The 27,277-nt window shown below is 41.8% G+C and overlaps 1 protein-coding gene across 2 annotated transcripts in view; it reads right to left on the bottom strand.

The window, feature by feature from the left end:
- Nucleotides 1–2,508: 2,508 nt before the first annotated feature.
- Nucleotides 2,509–27,277, bottom strand: part of LOC107186517 (ankyrin repeat domain-containing protein SOWAHB) — a 150,970-nt gene continuing 126,201 nt past the window's right edge. The window contains exons 9-15 of one of the 2 annotated variants that reach the window (XM_015574399.1): nucleotides 24,612–24,710; nucleotides 23,582–23,587; nucleotides 13,226–13,298; nucleotides 12,673–12,765; nucleotides 6,025–6,051; nucleotides 3,751–3,905; nucleotides 2,509–2,896 (exon numbers count right to left, since the gene is read on the bottom strand). In XM_015574399.1, the coding sequence (XP_015429885.1) occupies nucleotides 2,621–2,896; nucleotides 3,751–3,905; nucleotides 6,025–6,051; nucleotides 12,673–12,765; nucleotides 13,226–13,298; nucleotides 23,582–23,587; nucleotides 24,612–24,710 (729 nt within the window). In that variant the 3' untranslated portion in view covers nucleotides 2,509–2,620. Of the gene's footprint in view, nucleotides 2,897–3,750; nucleotides 3,906–6,024; nucleotides 6,052–8,800; nucleotides 9,062–12,672; nucleotides 12,766–13,225; nucleotides 13,299–23,581; nucleotides 23,588–24,611; nucleotides 24,711–27,277 lie in introns of those variants that run through there. The other variant, XM_015574400.1, reaches the window with a different exon arrangement.

Here is a 27,277-nt window from a genome sequence, read left to right as displayed (position 1 = left end):
CCGCGGCTCGCTCTACCGCTCTCGCTCGCACGCCGTGACGTCACCCGATTCCCGGAATCCCGCGGCCACGAGATGGCTCATTACGGTAAGACATTCCCGCAACGGCCAAAAGGTAGATTTGATAAACTACTTATGAAACTACATCTATTCTGAATTTATCTGTTACAAATATACAAATGTAAGGCAAGATATAAAAACGAATGAAATCCATTAACGATGCATTTAGAATAAATTGTCTTGTACTTAAGTGAAAACATATATACTTTTCCGTTTCATGTTTTATGACTGTCATATTTATTCCTTAACCTTAAACTGAAGCATCGGATATTTTTATTCCCGTCAAATCATATAGATACACACAATATGAATGGAATAACACTTCATTTGTGCTAATAATACGCAGAATTCATGCTTTATCGGTAACGTCGGGTATTGACACTAAAATGGTAAGGGGGCTTCTGACACCCTCGAAGCATGGGACAGAAAATTACATTGCATGTTACATAGGTCTATTCATATATCTCGTCTGTGTCCAAAGTGAACTAAACGGGGTACGCATGAGGAGATACAGTGTCAACCAGTATATAGTTTTACTAATTCTGGGGTTTTGTAGTATTGGATTGATGCATTAAGTCCTCAGAAATAATTTGAGATTAACGGCGTCCCTTTTGAGCGCTTCATTACTGAGATATTCGCATTTTTCCATTATTAACAATTTTCAATCACCTGTCGGTATGATTTAGCGAGTAGTTTGAGCGAATTGCCGCGGGTGGCGCTATCGGTCGAAAAAAATAGTGGTATTCTGCGATTAAATACGATTTTAACAATGTTCTGGTCGTTTATTGTTATTATTAATCACAGAGGATTAATCTACGTTCTTCCAGCTACAAATTCAATGCTCGGTCAATACGAAAGCTGTCAGCATAGCATTGAAAGAGTTGTCCAAAGTGAACTGAACGGGGTACGCATGACAAGATACGGTATCAACCGTTACAAACGATTGTGATTTTAACAATGTTCTTGTAATTTCTGGTTCCCAGCCGTTAGAAAACACTAATCTTCGTTCTTGAAACTTCGAATTTAATGCGTGACAAGGAAAAATGATGCCCGTTCAGCGGTGTAAATGCGATCGGAACCTGTGCAATGAGGGTTACCGCTCCACAGGGGTCAACGTTAAAACAGGAATAAATAATGTTACTAATTCTGGGTTTCTGCAGTATTGGGTCGATGCAATAATTCCTCAGAAACAATTTAAGACTAATGATGTTATTTTTGAGCACTTAATTATTGAGATATTCGCATTTTTCTGTCACTAGGAATTTTCACACACCTGTCGGTATGATTTGGCTAGTAGTTTGATCGAATTGCCGCGGATGGTGCCACCGGTCGAAAAAAATAGCGTTATTCCGCGAATAAATGCAGTTTTAACAGTGATCTGGTCGTTTACTGTTATTAACAATGACATGGGGTTAATCTACGTTCTTTAAGTTACAACCTCGAGGGCTAGGTCAAGTCGACCACCTGGTAGTGGGTGTGGGTGGTACCACACCACCAGAAGTTTCCAGTATTCGTGTATAGATGGTGCTTAACATTATTTGATCAGACCACACATGATATATATAACAGTTTGGATGAAACGTCCACTCCTCTACTTCGTTTGTGATCAGACTATAACGTTACGGTACGATAAGATCAAACCATAGTTATATTACTACAATTAATTAATCCTTTATTATTACTCAGTAGGATCATATACACATTTCATTTAGAAAATCTACAATGAAAAAGTTAGTACATCCATCGATAACATGATAAATACCACAGACAAAATTGCTTTTTCGTTACTCTTGTGTCTTCATTAAACGCTTCAATATTCGAAGCGTAAAGGTATCTTAAAAAATAATTGTGCATAGAACACCCTGTATAGAAAAATCGTAATCTCATTGTCTGTCCAACGAGAAAGGACGTATTTGGTCTTTGTAGAAAAGCGACACGGGTAAACGTAAACCGTCGCGTCTGACTGTTAAATAAGGCACTTACAGAAGCTACGGTAACAGCAACGTAGAAAAATATCGTTTCTTTGACAATCTGGTAATGGAAAAATATTGTGCGAACTGCCTTTGAAAATCAACCATTCCAAAATCACGAGTGTTATCTCAGTCAGTCCATCCCACAAGTAGATCTACTACTCTCTTCAGAATCATTTGAACCACCTTCCGCCATCTTGAAATATAACATCCATCGACGAACGAAACACTGTATTCCTTTAATCGTTATTCAGAATAAATATTATAGACGTTTAAACGAATTACTCTAGAAATAATTTTCCTAACAATAACAATTTAACAAATCACTTACAAATGTGACACTAAAAAACTTCATTGGAACAGAAAGATAAAAAGATCTCAGAAAGACAATTAGGTCTTTTTATGTTCTGTTGATACGATACCAACTGCTTTATAAGCATTCTTAACGTAAATTCATAAATAAAAAATTATTCTACCCTGTATTTCCAACTATATTAACAAGCAATGACGGAAGGAGGTTTGCACACTCTTGTACATCCCGATTGAGTGAAGCCTCTGCGCTTTCCACCGGTAAAAGATATGCAATAGTTTGCTTATAATTGCGCGGAGCCCCGCCACGTAGAGTCAAAGCCGCAGGCGGTATCTGAGTCCGAGTCGTTGTTCTGTTGCGATCTGACAGAGGTGACGACCGTCGTGGAAGTCGGTCGACGATGTGTATTCGATCTGGATAACTTTCCTTGTAACAATGGAGTGCTCGGTTGACTGGCCGCGTGTTGGTCCCGCGACGACCCGAAATCCTGGCCGCCTCTTCGACTCCTTCTCTTCTTGATGGGCGCGTATTTCGGTGGTGGCATCATTTTCTGCTCCAACTTTGATGGAACGAGAAAACTAATTTTAGAGGGCTGGGGAATGGGCACTTGCGACCCCTGGACGACGTTTATAATAAGATCACAGTAATACAGGTTCCTAATCTATAATTCAGTTGGGAGGACGAAGTTTCAGGTGAAAGAGAATAAGAAGAAAATCCAAGTTGATATATTTAATTCGGAGCGAGGGAATGTATACTGTAATAAGTATTTATGCTAATGAATCTAAGTCAAATTAATACCCACATTCCTTGACCAGAAGATTTCCACACAAAAGACTTTAATTAGTATTCGTAACGTTAGAGTTTCGTCCCTTCGTTCGAGCAGTCATTAACGTTGATTTAAAAAGCTGAACTAAACCAGAGTTCGAATAGTTCCGTACAACCCTCAACGAGGTCCAAGACCCAACCACCCCGTTACTCCTATCGGTCTCTTTAGTCCACTGTTCAAATGAGTACTTTGGCCCCTCCAATCAGCTCAACGACCACACCGTGCTCCTTCCAACGAGAGAGTGTCTCTTTCATCAGGAGTACAAAGTCCATCCTACCGACTTAATCGATCGAGGGAAAGCAACGATTTTCGATTAAAAGCGTACGACGAAGTCTTCGTTGCTTTCTTTCTTTTTTTTTTTTTATACAAAGACGGTAATTCGTTCAGCATCTTATACTCACGAGAAAAGTCCTGCGCGCGTTAACATTAAAAACGTGTTCGCGTATTCGGTCCCATAATATCCGACCGGTCGTCGTCCAGGGGTTGGAATAATTATAGAGGGTCAAAGAAACGGGGGGGCCCCCGTGTGTGTGTATCGACGGCAATTTCAGCGGCGAAACGCACGCTGCCACACCGGCTATCTCTACCTGCACATTATCCGCGGATCCCCAGCTCTTGTGTATCTTCTCGTGGTTGCTGCTGGCACTGCTAGTTGCCACACCCAGAAACTGGCTGAACGCTTCCGTCGTACGTTTCACGCGTACGTTCAGCGAGCCAATTCGCAGGAAACCAAGATCTTTCTCTGTATGTTCAACGAATGATCTGTGTTACCGTCGTCTGGGCAAAGAATCACCGCGGGCGATTGTTCACGCCGCGACACATGACAAGCCATCCGTGTGTGTCTGTTTTGTCCCCCCCCCCCCCCCGATAGAGCCGTGGCATCCGGCGATCGCGTGCGCCTTTTGCACAGGGTGTCCCGAAATTTAACAGTAAAATCGAGGAGGATAGATTGCGACACTGTGTTCGAAAAGTAATTTGAGAAGGTAGAATGACAGAAATATGACAATACGCGACTTCGTTTTCTTTCAGAGAATGATATACCGCCCGTAAGTATTAGGACACCTGGTTTGTACGATAAAAATGTGATTTTACATAAAAATTATATTTTAGGTCACGGTGTTTATTTCATAGTAGCATAAGCGTTATCCATTGAGCTTCAATATCCCCTAGACAATATTTATTTCGGACTTTCGGCAATTTTGTAATGGATTGTAAATATTTACAGTAAATGATTGATTAATGCTCGATACTAGGGACTACTTTGGGGCAGTTATCGTAGAGGGACACGATTTCTGCACTTCATGAATTGTAATTTCGTGAATTGTATTTTGGGTCTAGCTTCCTGCTTGGAACCCTCCTGTGGTAGGGATGTATGTAGGGATATATTAATTTATATAATAGGGGGCTTATTTAATGTAGGGATCCTTTCGGTCAGTTATCTAGAGTTTACTGTATCGCATATTCGATAAGTGTCGTAATACTTATGAACAGGAATGATATGTCTGTCTGTTACTTACTAGTTTCACTTGTAACAAGCATATTGGCTAGGTATAAATTATTTACTACTTACAGCTGGTAACTTGCGTCGAGTTGTTGTGAAATATAAATGTCTAGAAATATTAATAGAAGTAGATGTGGCGAGTAATAGTCAGACACACAGGTGCACGGATATTAGGCGAATCATGAAGTATCATTTTCTGGAGAACGAAGTTTCACAAGTAAGAATTTTATTTCATTCTTTGCACTTTTTTTTTGTTCCTAATTCGGGAGTAGTACTGATTACAGGACGCCCTGTAGAATAACGCGACTCTGCGGAATCCATTGCTCCATCGAATGTTGGTGTACATTTGTTGGTGTTTAGGAGACTGTGTCACATGCATCTGGTATAGGAGACCGGAAGTGGGGTTACGGATGTTGAGTTTTTGGAGAAGGTAGAATAGAAATAGAAGTATTGGGAACGGTAAGGATATAAGGAAGGTCATGATTCATTTTTACAGTTAATGCAGAAGATCGAGCGATCTTGTAAAGGTAGTTCCTCAGGGATCAAAATCCCATTTCAGGGACAATGATTCTCCCATTGGAACTAATAGAGATTAAAAAGCTGACACATTTTCTATAGTCCTGTATGACTTTTGAGATCAACATATATTAAATTTTACACGAACAAATAGAGTCGTCTCAGAACATTTTTACGAGGTCACTATATCTTGTCCATCAACTATGCACCCTGACTACCCTGCACCGTGAGGTTACAATGAGAATTTTTATAGTTTGCTATAGATAAATAATAAAAAGGTGACGGTAAATAGGAGATAGAAAGAGGTTCTGGGTGAAGAACAGATCCATTTTAATAAGGAAAAAGGTCTAGAAACTTCACCTATAAGTACCAGGTATGTACACAGGAAGGATGAAAATTTGTATTACCGATAGGGAGAATAAGACTCGCTAGAAGTTTATATAAAGTGTAGAATATTTAGCAATATTCCGAGGTGATTCCAATAACTGGAACAGAGCGTAAAGAAAATTCGTAAATTGACAGTTTTAATAATTTCATCTAGGAATTTCAGTTTAGAAAATATTGTCTGCTCCATTCCAATTGTTCAGAATAACTTTAAAGATTATAAGAAGTGAATGAGAATGTTCGAGGCCCACGTCACCTAGAAATCAATCGAATTTATATATTAAAATTTTCTCCGATCTCGTTTCACCGTGTCGGATTCCGCGAACAAAAAGAGAGGTATAGATAGTTGCGGGAGTTTCTAGATTTTCACCAGCATATATAGGTTTTACCGACCATGCACTAAACATCTAGGCATTTTTGTAAATTAGCGTATACTCGCTCCATGCTTATTACGTCTTACCTGCATGCTTTTTCCTTGCTTTTATTTCTGAAATAAAATAGAAAATCATTTGAGACTGTCTCCACGGTGTCGCAATCCCGCTTGGCATCGCAGGTGAGCACGTAAGAATTAGTTTTAGTATCGTCGAGGATTCAGGTGAGACGGTTAATCAAGTTCCTCTTTGGTTAGAGTATTAGATTTGTTAGAGCGACTGTCCTTGCTGAGTCGAAGACTCGTCGCTATTGGTTAATAACAAGTAGAAATAGTTCGAGCGGTCGATGCTGAGCGACACTTAGATATACATATAAGAAAATTAGGCATAAGGTAAATTATTTAAAAATAAAAAAATGAACGTAGATAAATTGTTCGCAAAAATGTTTCGAGCGGAAAGCTTCGTGGTAGGCGAGAGAAAATTTTCACGACACGAAGAAATGGTGATATTTGTACAATGATCATTCAAATAATTATATAGTGACTATTGAAAGGGAATATTATTTCAATAATAGATGGTAGGCTATGAATTTCTTTACAGTGTACAGTGAATCACACATTCGTTCACAAATTTCTGAAATAACGATTAGATGTCAAAAGTTTTATGCAATTTCTACTTATATATTCTCCTCATTATTACTTTCATTATCCGTTTATGACAAATTTTTATTAATTTTGAAATAAAATTAGTATTTAGGTAAAGAATTTGGTTAAATAGAAGTGACAGCCTTTCGTGGACAAACTTGTGAGTCACTGTATTTACTGTCGAGTATTAATTTTTCATGAAATAGAGGATTACTCGTCAGTACACTTAACAATTCATGTTTTTCTGGATTCTAAAAAAACATTGGGAATTAACCAGAACGATAAGAAAAGTTACTGAATATTCAAATGGCCTGTAAATGGCATTCAGCAGAATGCTTTTCACGAAAACAAGTGTATCAGGCATCGATGCGCTCTCCCATCAACGAAACGTTAAACTCGTCGTCCTGGACGATCTGTTCAGAGAAAGAGAATATAACGGAGAATGTTAATCTGGTTAAAGTAAACAGTTCTTGTTATCCCGAGCATCGAAATCGCGCGAACGACCGCAAAGGTTTCGAATCCTTCAGCGAACGTCGATTCTCGCGAAGAGTGTAGTCATCGGTGAAAAATTAAGGTAGAGTCTGATCCAGCGATCCTAGGGTGTGTGCATCAAGGTGTGTTAATCGAGAAATTGATCCCCCTTTTTTCGAGTTACTGTACTTAGAGACAGATAAACAGAAGTTAGGGATTTTTGGTCGGTGCCGAATGTGCTTTTTCTCATGCTTACATTACACATGCTTTATTATCATGTAACAGTGGTAACAGAAATAATACGGACGATTATTATCAGTTGGCGATGCGAAGGAGCCGTAATTTTAATTTTTCGATTTTCTCTCGAAAGCGACAACACATTTCAATTATTGTACTTGGGACAAAATTAATTGACCACTCGAGATTACCTTCCTCCACTATTAATTGTGACAGGTAAAAATTCCTATTTACTAATTTTTCATTTTATTTTACATGAGCTGTTATATTATTAGAAAGTATCTCCTCTGTTAAAAAATTAGGAGCAGTACACTGATTGGGCCACTTAACAGATATGGTAAAAAAAAAAAATAGTCTTCATACATAGTGATCTTCAGTAGTCAATTCACTTTCCTTTGATTTAAGCAGAATTTTTCACATCAAAAACACTTCCGTATACAGTAACTCGTACATTCATCCACATGATTCAATTCTTTTAATTAAGTTCACGTTGACCCGTATTCCGTGAGTCCATTTACAATGCCAGATCATCGAGAAGGCTCCGTCAAATCGTCAGCCAGAGGGTTAAATCACATTTGTTACGGTGCTGGGTACTAGTCTCTAGGTACTACTGCCACTTCGAGTCCGTAAAACTTCATCGTGATGTTTATTCGATCTTTTCCGAACACTCGTGTGTCACGTGGTTGTGTTCTAATTTGTCACAATAGATCGTTTCTATGTTACCAGAATTAAGAAGTTCGTTTTCGAGTATCGATTTCCGACCGATTGCCGATTAGACACGAGGACACGCATGTTACTCAACAAGAACAATTGTCGATCACAGGAAAGACACTCCGTGCGTCTTCGTTTTACAAAGCTCTGACAATAATTGACAACACGGAGAGCGTCACAAAAGCACCGGTTTTTTTTAAGGCTTGATCAAGCGAAGATCACAAATACAAGACGTACACAGTTCTTTTCCAATTATCGGGAATGAACGGGTCCACGAGCGCGCGAAACGAGTAATAAATAAATAACGCGGTTGTTGCATACGAAACGGCAAATTTTATAGATTAACAGGTAGCATCTTTATGACTTTGTGAATATAAATTGTAAGGAAAAATGCGTAATTATATTTTCGATCATTAATGGACATACCCAATCGCTTCAAATTGTTTGAAATAAAATAGGATCTTCCTCGGATGAACTCATACATTGGAGTCTTTTTTTAACTCAAACTAGTTCCTTATAAATGACTCATTCAACAAAACGACATAAAATAAGAAAGTGATAGTATGAATTTTTGAGTACACTTTCTCTCTAAGCTCGCCGACGGTCTCACGCGAAGTCCGAATAACATCCTAAAACGCCTTGGATCGTTTAAAATCCATTTCAGTAACAAAATATCTGCCAAATTTCGGTGTCAATCAAATTTCTTGAAAATCTTAAGTGGTACTATTCGTTGCTAAAGCGACTAGAAAGATCTGACGTCGCGCGTTTCCGAGTTTCGCTGTGAAAATCCGCCATGTTGCGTGCAACAACCCGACAACAAAATGGCTGCCGCCGGCCAGAATCAAGATGGCCGCCGCGACTCAAACCACAAGATGGCGTGCAAGACGATCGGACGGTGTGGACCCGCGATTCTCCATAGAATACTCACGTCAGCGTCGACACAAGTGACAGTCATACGTTACGTTTTAGGGTGCGGCTACTTTAATCTTGCGACACAAGCGCTTTACTACTTTAGCAGAGGTGTGCTTCTGAACTTGCCTGTGCGTAGCGGCAGCAGTAATCCCTACAACAGAAGAATACTTCCAGAGCCCCGATACTCACCGAGAGAACAGACAGAGAGAAAGGAGAGAGAGAGAGAAAGAGAGAGAAAGAGGCGAGAACCACGTTCCATTTTCACCCAACCGTAACCACTTAATCCATCGTCTCCTATATTAACCGCGTCCTTGTTTCCACGAAACCACCTGGACACCTTAGTTCGTTGCCTGTTGGGGAGGATTCAAGCTTGCCGACACATGCTGCTGGTATTCGCCGGGATTCGTGAGCGAATACACGTGTCTTTACCGTGAAATTGGAGAGAACATGCTGAATGAGAGCGTTCAGTATTCTAGAGCTCTAGAAGATGATAGGATCTTAGCTTTTGATCGTTTTGTTTGGATGATAATCTTGCTCTGACAGGCAGGAGTTTAAATTGTTTTCGATAGATCTCTGTTCATGCTTGCAGGAAATGTTGAAGAGGATCGACTACGTTGGAAAATAGAAGTTAACTTCCTATGGTCTAGGTGGGAACTGGTTTTCATTGTAATTTTACATAATGGAAATCTGGTGTTGTATAAAGATCTGGTAGTGATAGAAGGTTATGGTGCTTTATCAAGGGACTCGATGTCTAATCTTAACACATTGCGCATGGTCTGAACGAGCACTGCAGATAGTACAGGAAGTCACCAGGAGAGGTGAAGACTAGAGGAACTTTCGGATGTCAGCTTAGCATCTCAGGTGCCATAATAGGATAAACTTAGTCTGCTTTACCTAGAGGGTTAGCTTTGGTGTGCAATGGTAGCTCAGACAGCCTCTGACGGTAACGTTTCGTACGGACACTGCTCGAAACAATTAGAGGATCATCATCTAATGCAGCCACTGTGGCCGTCGTTGTAACATATATCTCCTATAAAAATGTTTGTACAAAAACGAAACTTCTCTTGTTTCTTACGTTCGGTTGTCGCGACAAGACTGCCCATGATAGTGATCCCCTAACTGGTTTCGAGCAGTGTAGATGTCGAATGGTAGAGAAAGAGAGTACTTTTGACAGACCTCCCAATTCCTATCGTCTGGGCACGTGCAGTAGGAGCACCAGCTGTACGTGGATAGACAATATCTAACACTCAAACAATCTTACTATTATTCTTTCCCGTCTATTGACATAACATTTGCATCAGTATCCATTCAACGAGCTACCACAATATTTATTTCCGGATATTAATTATTATTATCCGCGCGCAATGTGTTTAGTCCCAAACTAGAATAAAATCGTGCAGACTAACCAAGTTGATCTCACAGTGAAATTTCTCTGGATCACTCGCGATCAATCCAGGTGATGTACTCGTTACGAGCAGCGGATTCACTCTGGCGCATTAGAAGCAGTCGGAATGAGTTAATGTGGATCGGGTCGCGCGGGAAGCATGCTCTCTTGACCGTCGGAAAAATCTGGGAACCAGGAAGCGGGGAACAGAGTAAGGGGGGCCGGGGACACGGGCAAGCGGGTTTCGTTCGGGATGAACTGCTCGCCGCCCGTAACATCAGAGGAAAGCCGATAGCGCAAAGTAAGCAAAGGAAAGACGATAAAGGCTGGTGGGGCACAAGAGCCGAAGCGTATGAAAGCGGTGCAGACTGCGCGGTGTACCTTGGGATCGTAACTTATAATTGCTTTATCGTGCCGATTGAGCATCGATTTTACCCGACCGCCACGGTACAAACCCCCATCCCCGGTCTAATTTATCGCGTCGATTGTCGTGCAACCCTTTCCTCGAACGGTATCGAACAAACGATTCTTCATTTTGTTTTTCTGTGCACGAGTGCTCGACGGAATAATTACCGCTGGCGATTTTAGAGTATTATTTTTCTGTGTAAAAAGAAGCTTCTGTTTTTTTTTCTTTAGATTTACAGAGAAATATTTTACTATATTTTCGACGGTTTTTCGGGGCCTTATACAGTTGAACGAAGACTGGAGACCAGGTTTCGGAATTAAACCTGTTAATCGGGAAGTTCGCTTGTTTGAAAATTAATTGTATATTGATTTGAAGATTTCAGCATTTAAATGTATTCTAATATTTTCTAGGTTCTTGTTCATCTCTAAGTCTGCCCCGGTTATCAGATTAACGGAAAAGGTAGATTATTATTTTACAGTGATTTAAGAAAATATGCGGTATCAACAGTTATACGAAGAATTCTCGTTTTCGACTTACGAATACGACGGAACGCGTGTCTGTCTATTACTCGCTATTTCTACTTAGAAGAAGCACATTGATATTCCTTTTTCCAATCAATCAAATCCTTGCAGGTCTACCGATTTATACTAAATCATAGTATGTAAACTTTGTGGTATCTATCATGTATCTACGCTGCATAGAATTTGAAAACTACACGTACGAACGATGTTTGGTCATTTGATTTTCCAACGTAATTCACTAGCAATGGACAGACACGAGATTCACATGGTAACTTTGATACATTCTTTAAATTTTTGTAAAATAACCGTTTTCCTTCTTCCTTAATCGTTAGATTTGATCTCCGATCACAGACTTCTATATTCTGTTCTAGACTAGAAGTCGATCTCCGATTGGCGTACGTGAACAATATTTCGGTGTGAATTTCATTTGGTTGAAAAATTACCTCTCAACGACACGAAGGATATCCCCACCCCCCTGGTTCGGATTACGAGAGGCACACAGGGAACAGAACTTTCCCCAACGGGGTTCGCAATGTGTGTTCGCCTCTTAACGTTTACGTAACCATAATCGCCGAGCCGTTCGGGCGACAATGGTATTGTCGGATCCGTTTAAATGCACGTCCCTCGGTTTTTCTCAGGGTCGCAGCGGCGCGCGATTAATGCAAAATTAATGGTACCGCGCGCGACCGATCGCACGAACGATAACGGGGAGACAATGATTCTCTTCTGTAACATGCACCATCCCTCCCCGTGAAACAGAGACAGAGAGGGGGGAATTAGAAATACAGCGACGTAGAGTAATTTGCTTAACGATCGAGTTGCGTAAATATTGGGAAACCTTTTACGCGGCGGCTTATTTACAGCCGTTTCTGTCATTATGTCGATCGCGTGTTTCAATTAGCAACGGGGAACAAGCGCATCTAGAACCGCTGACGTCATCCATTGGAGGTTCTATGAATAGTTTGCAGGATAGAAACGATCGTTATCGATAGATGTCTACTGGAAAATTAAATTTTCATGAAGTAATTTCTGATTAGACTGCGGATGTTTAGGCATTTATAACACCTCTGGGAAAATGCAATAAAATCAAGATATCAATGTAGTTTAATACTATTCATGTGTTATTACGAACGTAATAAATCTAGAATCTAAAATTCTGTTATTTTCTATTTTTTGATATTAGGTATTTGTGACTGTGAATTTCATAAACTTCCGCAGTGAATATCTGATAATTAGAATTAAATGGAAACTCATTTTCTCAGCGAGATGATTAGAAATTTACAAAATACTGATATTCTTGCGAGTGCTTACGTCTTCAACTTGGTCCCCTCGCTAGTTGTGAGCTGTAGTACGATTTATCGGTTATATGAAGCTTATAGCGGTGATTCGTTGATTATTTTCCATTTACGACAGTAAAACTGTGGTTGAAATTGAAATGAAACTGTACTTACTGCGGAAGGTGTCCTGACTGACAGCGGCCTCCTGTGAGACCAGATATTGTCTCGCCTTTTTCCCGCTGTAGTCACGGATCTCTTGATTCGCGCCTATAAGTTCAACGTAGGAAAGGATTTCTAGTCGTCTGCCTAAACGTGCTTGTAAGGCAATATACACGGCACACGTTTTGCCATCGTATCTTAACATTAGAACTACCAACGATAAACGCATATCAATTCTAATCGGTCGATAAACATGACAAAAAACATTGAAAATTTACAGAATTAAAAATTAACCAACTTCTTCAATTTTATATCGTAATAAAAGTTGCGAAAGATCTGGGAAAATTTTATGATATAAAATTATAAATATCGTCACAAGAATGAACCGATAAGTCATTTCGACTTGCTTGGTAGTTCTGGCGTTAATATCACAAATGTAATATAGAATCTACGTGGACTATTCCTAAAACTGATGAAATCATAAAATAAGCTAATAAAGGCAAAACACACGTTGAATAATCTCAATATTAAGTACGTATCACAGAACGCACGCAGTCACCCGACTCACCGTATACTTGGACTAGAAGATTGAAGATATTCTCGTGGTCGAACTGCATCGCGATGTGCAGCGGCGTGTATCCCTGGAAAAATTGATCGTAAGATCATTATTCACCCGTCTCTCGATTCTCCCATGCGACTAAGAACAGAGGGTTCGATCGTTAACGACTGGGGGAAAAAAAAAAGAACTAACGTAACAAATAACGAGGCGAATTGAATCTCTTCATCGGCGTCTTATCGTTGCCTCCCCACGCTCACGTACTGTGTATATGTATCTTTTGACAGCGGAACCACGGAAGGGACCATGGAAAACAGGTGAAAAGGAAGAAAAACCGCTCGTCGTCTTTGGATGGAGTCACGGGGACAATGAGGAATTAATGGGGCTCCTATTATGAATATCACTCGGAGCGTGCGAATTCGCATTTCCGCGACAACAATATTATCTCGAGGGGAGGTAGGGACCGTATGTGTTTTATGTGTGTCTATGTGTGTGTTTATCTGTGTGTATGCGTGCACAGGTAAGAGATTGAAACGCGATGCCGCGAAAACGAACCTTGCGTGCCGACGATGGATCGACGCACGCATATGAACTTTCCGACTTTCATCCGGCTGTTGCGCCGTCGCTACTGCGGTTTCAACGGATTCAAACCGTTACCTATCTTCACGACTTCTATTTTTTCCTGGAGCTCACTGGCTTTCCCGCGATATTTTCCCCACGAATCGTCGACGATATTCGGGAAACTGTGTTTATTGGTCATACAGGATGTTTCCAAAATGATGGGTGTAGTTTGAAAGAATGTATGATTCGATGTGGGAGAATAAGTAAAAAATGTAGAATAACATGTTTTTGTATGAGCTTCCTTTTCGAGATAATCGAGTTTGAAGATCTTTTGTTTTTACTTATTGTTACTGTGAATGGCATACGCGTGAAATGGATTCTGATATTCGAACGAAGCGTTGTACAAAAAATATTAGTCTACATTTTTATGTATTTTTGAATGTAGATTCACATTCTTTCAGGTTGTACCATTTTGGAAAAGTCTTATGTAGAAGAAACTGGAGGCTTAGCGGAAATTCGACTGCCCTACTGACGGAAATTTTAGCTAATTGTGTTATTGATTAATTATTTTGTTATCTTTCTTTCAATTTCCTTCCTCTGCAATGAAGTCATAGTATTGCTACTATAAATGGCTATTACTTTTACATACGTCACACTTCTCAGACACGAAATTCTCCACGGAGCCATGAAGCCCCAACAGCCGCCGTGTGTCCTCAATGGGCCAAGTGTAATTCAAAAGATTCGAATCTTAACATCGATCTGCGGAATTATTAATTTATAGGCGTTATTGGGCATCTTTCTCTGGTCTTGCACATTTCTTAAAATGGTCACGTTATTGTCGATACACACGGTAAAAAAAGCGACCAGCAGAGAGAAAGATAGAGAGCAGATGTTTCAGTGGCGAGCACGAAAGGAAAAGCGGACACTCTCTCTCACCTGCCGTCCCCCGATACTAATTACAAGATAACGTTCCGCCGATATTTCGATAATTCACTCTGTCTCGTGACGATTTCGCGTGTCCCATCGATTCCACCGGCATTTCGCGCCGTTAAGGATGTGTCGGAGGTACAATCTTAATCAAAAGTACATAAAATTTGAAACAATTTATTATTAAGGAACTGAAACGAAACTTAGTGTTCTATTTTTGCACGTAGAAAAGTATTTCTCACATTACAAATGTTTCATCCAGCATTATTTGCGGTTTTTTTCACATAGATATACGTGTAACGATAGCTAGAAGTGTCCTTAACCCTTTAACGCCCAATTAATTTTAAAAATGCGTCAAATTCTGTTGCCGGTTAATAACTTTTATCAGTAAGGATCCCTAGTTTCACCGATGTGAAGTAGATCTCCACGTTTTCAGTTGACAGTTTCCAGTATTCCCTCCAAAAATAAATGAAAAAAAAATAGGTCCGTTTAATATCGATGTTTTCGACTTCAAAATAACGAGTAATACAACACATATAGGGTGTCTCAGCTAACTTGATCACCTGGAACAACGACTTAACGGTACACTGTATAAAAATTTGAGACGTGGAACTTAAATGGAATCAAGGGGCACACCTTATAAGGTACGTGCCTTTTTGTGGTTGGAGGCACTTCAGAGATTTCAAGGTCACCTTGAGACACCCTGTATATCCGTCTCATAATTTTCAAATACCGATTTAAGGGTCTGGCTTTTAAAAGGTTAAAAGAACAATCTCACATTTCTATTTTCTTCGTACTATTTTGAAGGTAGGTCCGATACGTCCTTAACGTCCACACAATTCGATTCTTTCCTTTGTACACACACGTTTCCAACGTCATTCGGTGCCAAAGTGTATATGTATATGTGTACCTATTCGCGAAGACGTTCGCTTCGTATCGTTTGCATCGTAATTGCATGTCGCGGCGTTATATGTACAGGGGACACGGGGATCCTGCGTGTGCCACGGTGTTATATACGGGACGAAGAACGTGTTATTAGAGCACGATGAGGGATTACATTGTCAGAGGACGTACGGGCACCGGTGGTGTAATCCTTCTTTACGGTGGACACACGCCGGGCGACGCGTCACTTTTCGGCTTGTTCTACGCTCGTTCTGGTAATTAATCAACTATAGTACCGGTGACGTTTTATGGGCAACCGATCGACCTTTCGGTAATGTTTATTGGCGGAGAATAGTTACCCGTTGTTGTTCGCGAAAGGGTTACGGTATTGTGAAATGTTTTCTTTGTAGGTTCAGGGATTTCGGATTTTTTCAATCATAGAGAAATTGAGGGATCCAGAGGGATCTACGTCACAACAGTAGCGTTGTTAGTCGATGTACTGTACATCATAGTATACTATAATTGTTAGACTGTCGATGTTTATGCGAATTCAAACTTTTGGAGATAAATTTTGGAAAACCAGACATAAGCAGAAATTGACTTCATGAATGGTTCTATTACGTTGGAAATAATATTTTTAAGATATTTGACATTGTTCGTCCTATTAATTTCGTTACGAAACACGTTTCAAAGGTGAAATCTGTATTGCAGGACGGTCACCGGTGACCGACACCGCGGTGAATACGTTAATAGCGCCGTGGACCGGTTCTGATATTCTTGATTTTTAGATTCTTGGGGAAAAGGGCAGAAAGTGCCGCGATACAACAAAATCTTGTTTTACCATCAGTGTATGTAGATAAACGTCAATTAATTTGGCAGCGACACCTTAATGATTACTTTATTATAGCATCCAGGCATCGACTAGACGTGTTTATCAACAACTTTTATCATTACTCCTTTGATTATTTTAAATTCCTCGAGGATAAGACGACAGACAACTAAAAGACTCGAGAGTTCGATTACAGCAAAACACCTGGATTACCTTCGAACGTGAACGGGCGTTAATTCCTCAATTTTCATTCCGTTACTCAATCCGCCATTACATCGCAGGATGTTAAATCGACACAGGTTCCGAGGACTTAATCTCCGATCGGGGGGGGGGGGGGGGGGGTTGGGGGAAAGATCGATCCCGGTGGTCGAGTTGTACGCTGGGTACGAAAATTGAGCGACCTTGAAATATATATATCGTATGCAAAGTGCAAACTCGGGCTACGACGGTGAACCGGTACTCACGAAAGAAAAGACGCACCGAGAGAAGAGCACGTACACTGTCGTTCATAAGTATCAGGACAGGCCTGTATGAAGAAAATGTGATGTTTCATAAATATTACACATTTTGGGCCACTTCAACTAGTTTATGTTAGTGTAACTGTTGTCCATCGAGCTTTAAGATTCCCTAGACAATATTTATTTCAGACCTTCAACAATTGATGGGCTCAGTGGAAAAGGGTCACGTGCTACATCATACACGATAAGTGTCCAAATATATATAAACGGGAGTGTGTACCGGAAAATGAATCTCTAAAATACTGATCTTCAAAAAGAAGTAAATACCAGTTGTTGCAAATAAAAAATACAAAAGTTTATAAATACCATCTTCGCACTGACACATCGCGCTCCGCATTAAACACGGTGACAAATGCGTCGAAACCACGATCGTAGTCGGCCACCGAGTTCGTCGTTATCCAGTCGAAAAGAGAGAGACCGCGACTCGCCCCCTTTCGAAGTTCGGGGATGCGCGAGGGTGAGAGAAAGAGTCACTCGGGGGCGAGAGCATCGGCTCTAATTTATTTCACTTTAAAGTCCCCCGCTATAGGTGGGCGAAAGTCAGCCGTTGGGTATAGAGAAGAACCGTCCATACACACGGGGAAATAGGAAACTGGCGCGCGTATATGGTGGCACGGGCATCGAGAAAGAGAGACAGTCACCCTTTACCAACTTCAATACCGTTGCGACACGTGTGTCCTCGCGACAAGTGGCGCGACACCCTCTATCCGGCTTCACGCATGCTCACACTCTTTTCCCTCCTCTCACCCTTTTCTATTCCGTCGACGTTACGCGGTGCACACACACACACACCCTTCCTCCCTCCTACCCCCTTTTATACTTTCGACAATATATTTTAAAGTAGCATTGTCCCGACACGCGGAGTCACACCGCGCCTCGAGACAATATCGCCATCCCCATACCCCAGACCCCGTGAACCCTTCTTTCGACCACCCCCTTTTCCACCGATTCTTCTAGGTCTATCTCTGGCGAGCGTGTCTCTCCTGTTCACAGAGTTCCGTTTTCCAGGAAGCCTCCCCTTTACTGGAACGGGACAGCTGCCGGCCACCAATATCACGCACGCGTATATCACAGTTGTGCCGCGTTTACGAGCCGCTAAATCATAACTGCTCCATCCCTTCTCCTCACATGGACTCGAGTATTCCTCGACATTTTGTATTTCGACACCCAGCCCCCCTCGAAGATATTGGCTTTTCTATAATGTGGATCTTTCGTTCGTTTTTCCGCTAAGACGATGTCTATCTCGGGTGTCGTGGTTTTTTTGAGGAATTAGTTTGGATTTGGGGACAGTGGTATTGGGAAGATCGGGGGTTTAGATACCATCGAAGTGATTGTATTGAGTTACCTAGGGGAGAATGGAATCGTGGATTTGTTTACGTTATTCTGGGCTTTGTATTCGTCCGTGACTGTGTTTGTTTAAGAGGAATTGGGTGATAGTGAGGAAATCAGTGGGTCTTATTTCTTGTACGTATAAAAATGTTGTAATTCGATCCTTCAGGGTGGAGATACTTTGTTATAGAATAGCACCTACACCCGATGACACTGACTTTGACATATGTTATCACGGGGTACTTTGGCTCACCAGGTGTAAACCAACTATTTACCTCTCGATCTTGATCCCCATGGAATGGATCTCGTTCTAAATGGGTCACCCGTTGTACGGTGGACAGATTCCGCCTGTGTCTCGGGGGTCTCCACCGGCGGCGCGGTGGATCGCCATTGTCGTTCGCTGTCGTACGCCCGGAGAGCAAGGATGCCAGAGGCGCCACACGGGCGGCTTACCGGGGTCCCCATACCCGTGTGCCGTGGGTAGGACGGGCGCACCGTTTTTTGCGGGGATTAAATGCGAGCCGATGCCGCGATAAGCCGTAGAAAACTACGGGTGGAAGCGGTACCCCGGTGACAGATTACGCTCGTGACTCTGCGATCCAACGTCTGCGACCGTTCCTACTCCTGGGAGGCTGCTAGGTAGCCTCACCCCCTCTCGCCCTTCTAAGGATCTAACGTTCCGCCGAAAGCCCGTATATAGCAAGAACAACCGTATAACCCACGCGAGAAGAAACACCGCGACGAATTTCGCGGTGATGTGTCTATCGGACGGCAAACGAGGGACGGTGGGCCCCGATGGAACGCGGCACGAATCGAAACAGGAACCCTTCCCCCCCCCCCCTAATGCAATTTGTCGCATCGTTACTTTTCGGATATTTTGTTGCGCATACGAGTGGTTTTGTTGCTTGGGGAACTCGAACGAAGAAGAATGATTTATGATATTTTAATAGAACGGAGAAATATTGTGTATTTATTCGGTAGAAATAGTAGTGAGACGTGTAGATGTTTGGTAAATATTTAAAATAAGTCATTATTCTGAGTGGTATTGTTGAAGGTTTCAGTTAGGGGTTGCAGTTTAGAAAAAGTTATTATCAAAAAAAGTTTAGTATCCTATTTTAGTAGTATTGATGAGTAAACTGACCGATGACCTTGACCTTGGTATATGTTGTCAAAGTCACACTCTTGAGGGACCTTCGGTTTTAGTTATTAAATTTTTAACTTATTAACTTAATCAACTTTTTTTTCATAATAATTTTTTTACAAACGGCGACCCTCAACTAAAACATTCATGACACTATTCAGGGTGATGACCTTGACAACATAGTGAAAAATCATTGAAATCGGAGGTGGCTTCCTTATTGTAAATATTTACCAATGAATGAAGTTAGAAGAATCTATCTTTCAAGTAGAATCTGTCTGTCGCGTCAGACGTGTATTTAACGCGTGTACCGCTCGTATTTTCGACAATCAACAACTCGGAAAAGGAAGCCTCGAGCAAGCAATTTCGTCTTTGTTCATCGCATAGAATTCACTCTGTGAAAGTGTGTCCCACATTTTTATTAACACCCTGTATAACAGGATACGCGAAGGAGAGTATGTATAATTCATAGAGGATGCGTCGACGTTGACGATACGATCGCGAATGATACTTCTTGCGTATCTTGTTACGAAATGTGTTCGTGTTTTATTAAAGACGAACGGGCAAGGATTTAATTCACTGGGTTGCGAGTGAAACTGAAAATATCAATTATCGTGCTACATTCTATCGTGATCTCTAGCCTTCTGGTGCCGTGTTTGCAAGCTGTTATGATGTTCTCTATTATGTTCCAGAAGAAAACAAAAAGAACCGGAAATTAAGTAATTGAAACTCATGCAACGTTTTCTTAGAAATCTCTAATACGATTGTAGCTGCTTCTTAATTGTCTTATGCATAAGATATTTCAAAGGAGCTCAGGTTGCTGAAAGAAGAACGCAACAATCAGTACCTGCTCCGAAAAGTATAAAAATCGAGAAAATACAGATCATATCCTGAACCCTCTAACAACGGCGTCTGGGTCTAATTTGACCCAAATTTCAGGCACTTCACGCAGCATTCTAGTTTCCAGAAAATAACTAAACTGTACAATTATTAGATCAAGATTACATAAGAAAATCAGCATATTCTATGTATTCTATATATAAAGAGTAGAGGTTTATCTAGACCCAGGTACCGCCGTCTAATCGTTCATCAAAACCATCAGCTCCTCAAGAATGAAAACTCTGAATACCATAATTCAGAGACACCTTGTACGATCTCCCAGCTTCAAACGACAACAAACCACACCTACTCACGATTCACATATAAAATAAGGTGTCGAGAAGACTGAACTCATTGCACCAATAGCACCAAAAATAATCCAACAATCCTGAGCCACCAGTCACAACACAACAATATTAAGACTTTCACACAGTAACCGTCCTCCCGGTCCAAGGCAAACAAAAAGAACGCAGGCCCGCCCCGATTCTCAACAAATTCCCCAACAAAGGGAAGCTTAAAAAGTACTTTGTAGTACAAGAAGTAAGTTCTCCAGGTGCCGGGGCGCGAAGAAGCAGCGTGCCGGATGCTCCGTGTAATTGACAGGCGAAAAAATATCCCGGGGATTCGGTTCGATTCGGGACGATTACACGGAACGAGCGGATATTACACGGTGTAAAAATCCCGCGCGGCCGTCCAACCGAGAAAGATACGGCTGCAGGAGGGGGAAAGGGGGGCGACTTGAGGGATTCCAGCACGGGTCTGTCTTTTTCCCCACTTTTTCAATTCGAACGGAGGGCGCATTAAGCGGTGAAACCCGGGTGGCGGCAGAGGTGGATAAGCCGTGGCAGAAAACTACGACGCGGGAGGAGTGGTGGCTGTGACAGATTACGCTCTGTGGCCCGCGATTCCACCGTCTGCCCGCCTAAAGCCGCCGGCAAAAAGGCGAGAAAAAAAACACAGAACGCGCACGGCCCTGGGGGGAGGATGGATCCCCGGAGTGGATTAGCCCAGGCCACGTTTCCCCGGGTACCTACACGGGTACACGCGTATTTATTAAATCGAGCACTAATCCGCCTGAAAACAGAGTCAGAGAGTGGCTGGAGTGCTACTGGGGCGGACGTGAGGATTGTATTTTAAAAGAATTTAACCGTATGCCTGGGATTCTTGTCGGATGGGATAATATTAGCGTCACCTTTCGACCTGAGTATGATTGCAGGGGGTTGGACTAGTGGGGAGATTGATTTTGTGTTTTTTGGTGTTGTTGTTCGTTTATTGAAATTAAGGAAATTACTATTCTTCTTAATGGAATTGAAAAATATCTAGGATATTGTGATTGTTTTGTTCAGTTTGTGAGGTTAATTGAAGTCTTCTAATCTATGTGTATACAGTGTAACTAATGGTAATCGGTGATATATTTCTTATTAACAGAGCATTTAGTAGAATGAGGGAATTATTGCAGGCCCTTGAGGCTTAGTACTCGAGGATATTTACTTAGACTTGTATGGACTATCTTATGGGAAATTGAATGAAACAGAAATTCGTCTGGTCTAATAAAAATTTTCAGGAATAATGATTATAATAATTTGCATCAACTAACCTGAATGCATTGAATGATTTGAGAATAGTAGGAGCTCAATACCTTGCATGACAATTGTAACTATTCTCTAAAAAGGGAATTACAGGAATGATATAAAGTACAATCATATCTTGCGAATGATGTTGATTTCCTTGGAAATAAATACTGAATTACGTGAAAAAAATTAAACCTACACAAATTTGAAGCCAGTGAACGAATTTTTTAATCTAAAGGGGTAGGGGGATTTGTTACTGCGACAACAGTAAAAACAATTCTTCAAAATTCTAACGACAGTGATAGGTTTTCTGGTTTAAAAAATTTAACGACCAGCGTCTTAGCAGGTGAAAAGGGTGTCACTATGTCGACAGGCCGGTTCAGGTTACACCGCGAAGACAAATGAGCCTAGCAGGCCGAGAGGGGAACGTGTCGGAGGCACGAATGTGCTTTGGGAATTTATAAGATTCACCGACCGGCGAATATGATCGCGATTAGATGCGATCTGCAGCCATTAAGCCGCTAATCTCCTTAATTGCGATCTCGGAGGCCGGGGTAGCGGACGGTGAAGAATCCTTGTGCAATTGAATGAAACTTTAAACGGGTCGCGATAAAGCTGAAAGTAATCGAGGTTATCTGTGATCCAGAATTAAATTTTTCAATTCGAAGATCCTCGACTGTGCTCTGAGACGACTGTAAGTTCGATAATATAAATGTATAATTTTGTTTTTCATTATATATACTTAAACAGACCAAAAACTAAATATCAATGACATAGTTGATGGAACAAAATCAGTGCGAAAGGTGATCGTACAGTTAATCGATAAATATAATTTTCTTCCCTCCTAAAAAATACCGTTTTTCCATTCCCGTAATTTCACCACTGGAAGCGACGAAATGTCCATTTTCTCCGTGACTCCCACTGCCATCTCACGACTATGTTAATCGTTAGATCCAAGTCGGTCCATTTTTTTCCCCCCTCGTACCACAGGACATCCATCCTGAGCGTCCGCGGTGGTTCACCCAGTGTTTGTCGCGAGCCGCTAACGAGCAAGAGCCGCCCCCTCTCACTTCCACCCCCTTCTCCACCCTGTTGTTTCTTTCCCCCCGCGAGGGGCACACCGGCTTATATAAGTCTTATAAAGAGCAAAGCGGCGGTCCACGGGGACAAACCCCCCAAAGGTGCTTGTCGCCTATCCTCTTCGACCCCCTCCTGCCTCCTACCCTCTGGGGGAAGAAGACGCGCGCGGGTTCCCGCCAGGAACCCGCTTAAATGCGCGGTCCCTGCGCTTCGTTCGCACGCCGACCACTTTGAGATTACGCTCGATACCGTTTTACGATACTCGCCGTTTATTAGTGTTGGGACAGTTTTCCGCGGCTGTGACCCGAGATAACTTTTAATATTGTTTTTATACAGGATGGAAGAGAAATGTTGAAGGACCCGGAAATGGGAGACCCGTGAGGTGATTTGTAATAATTTTTTTTCTTAGCAAAAATGTTATCTGAGGCTTTGTTAACGAGATATTAACGAAAAACAATGTTTTTTGTTTTCACTTTAGACGCCGATGAACAATAAGATTCTACTGAATTATTTATAGGAGAAGATACTTGTCGAATAAACTTTCAATTTGGTATTTGTTAATGGAACAATCACATTTTTCATTATTGAGGGAACGAAATCGGTGGATCACAATGATGTTTATGGTAGAAATTTTTTAGGGAAAATAAGACTTACCCCGTTCTGTTGACAGCAGGATCGCAGCAGCACCGAGAACAGGAGACAAAGGGAATCGGAGTTAGGGTTTCGCTTTATTGAAGGACGTTGGCCCGATAAATTCTAAAGTATTTGATCGCGTATATCTCGGTTCGAGGGATATTATGCGGGTCGTAAACTTATTCCCAGCCGTGTAGACGGCACCATATGGCACTAAAAAATCCATAGGTGCTTTCTAACACGCCTCTAACCTTTGCATAATGTCTTTGCAAAAAGACACACTGCTCCTGGCGTTTATGAAGAGTACACGGAACGGAACGTTAAAGCCTAGACAAATTGTTAATGTTCAGTTTATTGTTCTATATTTATTTTGACATTATTCTCAACCTCTACTCATTAACCATAAATATACCAGGTTCGCGGAAAATGAATGGTCATTTAATAATCTATTATAATAGGCAAGAAATGTAGAATTTCATCAATTGCATTTCAAAATGCAAAAATGCTCACTATTGTGATAATATCGTAATAAAATGCATCCGTCTCGTTCGCATCATTATTCTACTATCTAATTATTAGACTGCGAATTTTATGCATTTATAGCGTACCTCAGGCTTAATCAAACATTCTCCAGTGGACATAAACAATAACGCTAGCCCCCACCACTCGCTTCTGTTGTGTTGTCATCCTGAAGCAGGAGGTGCGTGCGCATGCTGAGACTGTCCCACTTCCAACACATAAGTCACTATGTCAACGTGTGTCTCCAAGGACCGATAAATAGGGACTTCGAGAGTCCCGAAAGTGGGGACACTCAGCATGCGCGCGCACCTCCTGCCTTTTATATGGAACCTAACAGGATAATAAAGGAATTTCTGTTTGTCTCTGGTTTCCACAAATGAGACTTTGAACAATGATATTTGCATAAAAATCCGCAGTCTATTAATTATATTCACAATATTCCAAACGTTTAGAAATTCAACCTTCTATTACACAACTTACGATACTCATTGCATTGGCCAAAGGTGCCCACAAAAAACCCTCAAAAACTCACCGTGGTCTCGTTCACGCTCTTGATGTAGTCCTTGTACGTTCCCGCGATCAGCTTCACGATGTTCTCGTCCCCGTGCTTCGCGGCCCAGTGCAAAGCCGTCTGCAACACATGCAAACAAACATCGGGGATGTTAACTCGCACGGCTTAAATCATCCGTTGGAACGGACTCTCGTCGAGAGTAGTCCGAGGATTATTCGCGTGAAAGAGCAACGGAAAACGACGGAACAAACAGAAAAAGGCAAACAAATAGATACAAAGCAAAAAGGAACCAGCACCAAGGAGACACCTAGTAAAAATACGTAACGACGGAAATTTACGATCCTCTTCTTCCCTCCTTCCCCATCTGGGGGGTTCGCGAATATTTTGGAAAAAGTCGGCTGACGGGGTTGCCCCGGTTGTAGACACGACGCGAGCAGCTGTAGCGTATTTTCAGAGGAGCCTCTCTCCCGATGAAATATTCGCGAATTAAGCAACGGGCACCCGGCCACGTCGACCGGAACGAGCTGGATGAATGGCGACGTCGGACAGCACTCGAGAGGAGGAGGAGCACTTTGAGGGCAGTCGATCACCAAGGGGACCAAATAGGTGAGAGAGACAGAGGGGACAGAGGAGGGACGCACGGCGGAACAAGCCAGAAAGACCAGCTCGAGGATCGTCTACGGAGCTCGAATTACGCCCCGGAAGATCATGGGGCCAGGGGAAGAAATCTTCACCGGAACTGGTTGGACACCGATGGATTCTTGGAGCGGGTTTAGGTCGACCGTGATGACCGGCAGGATGGTTCAAAGGACGGCGATCGAACGTATCCTTAGGAGGATTTGCGAGTGGCCCAGGGGACCAAGTTGGAAAAAAGGATTTTGCGATGATATCGCGGGAGGGATTGGAGACAAAGAAGGGTTAGGTGTTGGGGGTTCGAGGAGATTTAATGTGTTCGTGATCAGACATCAGGGTGAGGAGTACTTCTCGAAATTTTGTGTCTTTCATGAGAAGTTAGGAAATAATGACATTGTTGGTTAACAGGAACTTTAGGATAATAGTGTGCTCTCTTACGCGAGGTTCGACGAGAAATATGTCAACTGACAGAAGTAGTTCCCATCCAAATCACCTGAGATCTTTGAATAATTTAAATCGGTGACGTTCTAAAAGTAGGTACTGTCATATCACATGGTCTGAGACGTAGCATTTTATATAATTAGATAAAATGACACTAATGGCATCTCGTTTGAAGTATTGGACTTCAACTTATGACCTTCTTTTGGATGGTGGATCTACGTGTTAGAAGACATTTCTCGCGATAAAATGAAAATTGATAATCTTTTATCTGTGACACTTTTCCACACGAGGGTGCAATATGCAATTGAATTGTTTCGGTATCAGAGTCTGCTCTGTCGCGGGTTAACAACAAGAACGTAATGTAATTATTAAAAAATAAAATCAGGTACAATTGTAGGTGCGGAAATCACTGAACAAGCGGACAGAAAAAGGATTCATGTCGCTGAAAATTCACAGAAATTATCTAGAAAGCAAAGAGGGAGAGAATAAATATGTTTTTAATTTTACTCAATTTGCTACTTTCATGCAGTGTGGTGTGAAATAAAGCGGGATAAAAATAATAACCCAGGTAAAATGTAAAGACCGCGTGGTTTTTAAATCCAAAAGCGCTGTCCTCTATGGTCCGAGCTCGTTTAAACGTTGAGTTATGTCCTCGGCTAGTAGCTTTGACATCGAGCTCTTCAAATGCCCGGCTATTTCCATATAGCGGGTTACGCCTCGGGGACGGATTATTTCCAGCATATCCGTTATTATTCTTTGCAAGTTACCGCGACGGCTCGTAAATTTAATGGCGGCCGCCCGGGGCCCATGGATTTTCCGAAAAATGCGCGACACGCGTACGCTGCCAGTCCCGGCCACGCTTAATATCACTTTCTGGCGGATGCTTTATCTGCGCGGCAGTTGATAACGACGACACGCGACAGGGTTTGTTTCGTTTGTGACGGAGTCGTTTTCCTTCCTGGTATCCTTGGAAGAACCATTGAAACTCTAACTGTACCACGATTTCTTGTCCTTTGCAGTAATACTTTTGTGAGCATATTAAACTGATTTTGTTCGAGGCTCGAAGATATGGGTTCAATAAAGTGAATGTAGTTTTTAGTACTATACAGGGTGTCTCAATAACTATGACCACCTACTTTCCGCCTCACTGCAACCCTAATGTACCATCCTACTTCAATACCGACTGATTCCAATTTTCTAGCTCCCGAAGGGTCACCATTCTGCTACCCTATGTACGCCTACTAATTCCATCAATCGTGCAATCCCAACCAATCACCCCAATACCACCAAACTAAGACACTTATATCATTCCCATCAAACTTCGTAATTTCAATCTCAGGACAAACGGAATACAGTTATACGGCCAGACATCCAGACTCCAGGTCCACACCAGTCGCCCGACATCACCAACGTGACGAGAAAAATCACCGAGAGTATCATGTGTGACAGAGAAGGGAAGAACGTGGATTATCCCGCGAGTTCCAAGCTAGCTGTAGGGTGACGGTGGTGGCTGGTCCGCTAAGAGAGAAATATACGGTCTCGTGGATATATAAGCAGGCGACCACGGGACGCTACTGAGCGCATGTATTTTAATTCCGCAAAGTCCTGGTCCC

The sequence above is a fragment of the Dufourea novaeangliae genome, unplaced genomic scaffold (assembly GCF_001272555.1).
Source record: "Dufourea novaeangliae isolate 0120121106 unplaced genomic scaffold, ASM127255v1 scaffold65, whole genome shotgun sequence".
In the NCBI taxonomy this organism is placed as follows: Eukaryota; Metazoa; Arthropoda; class Insecta; order Hymenoptera; family Halictidae; genus Dufourea; species Dufourea novaeangliae.
Note: the sequence above shows the minus strand (reverse complement) of the source record. Positions and strands in the feature narration are given on the sequence as shown.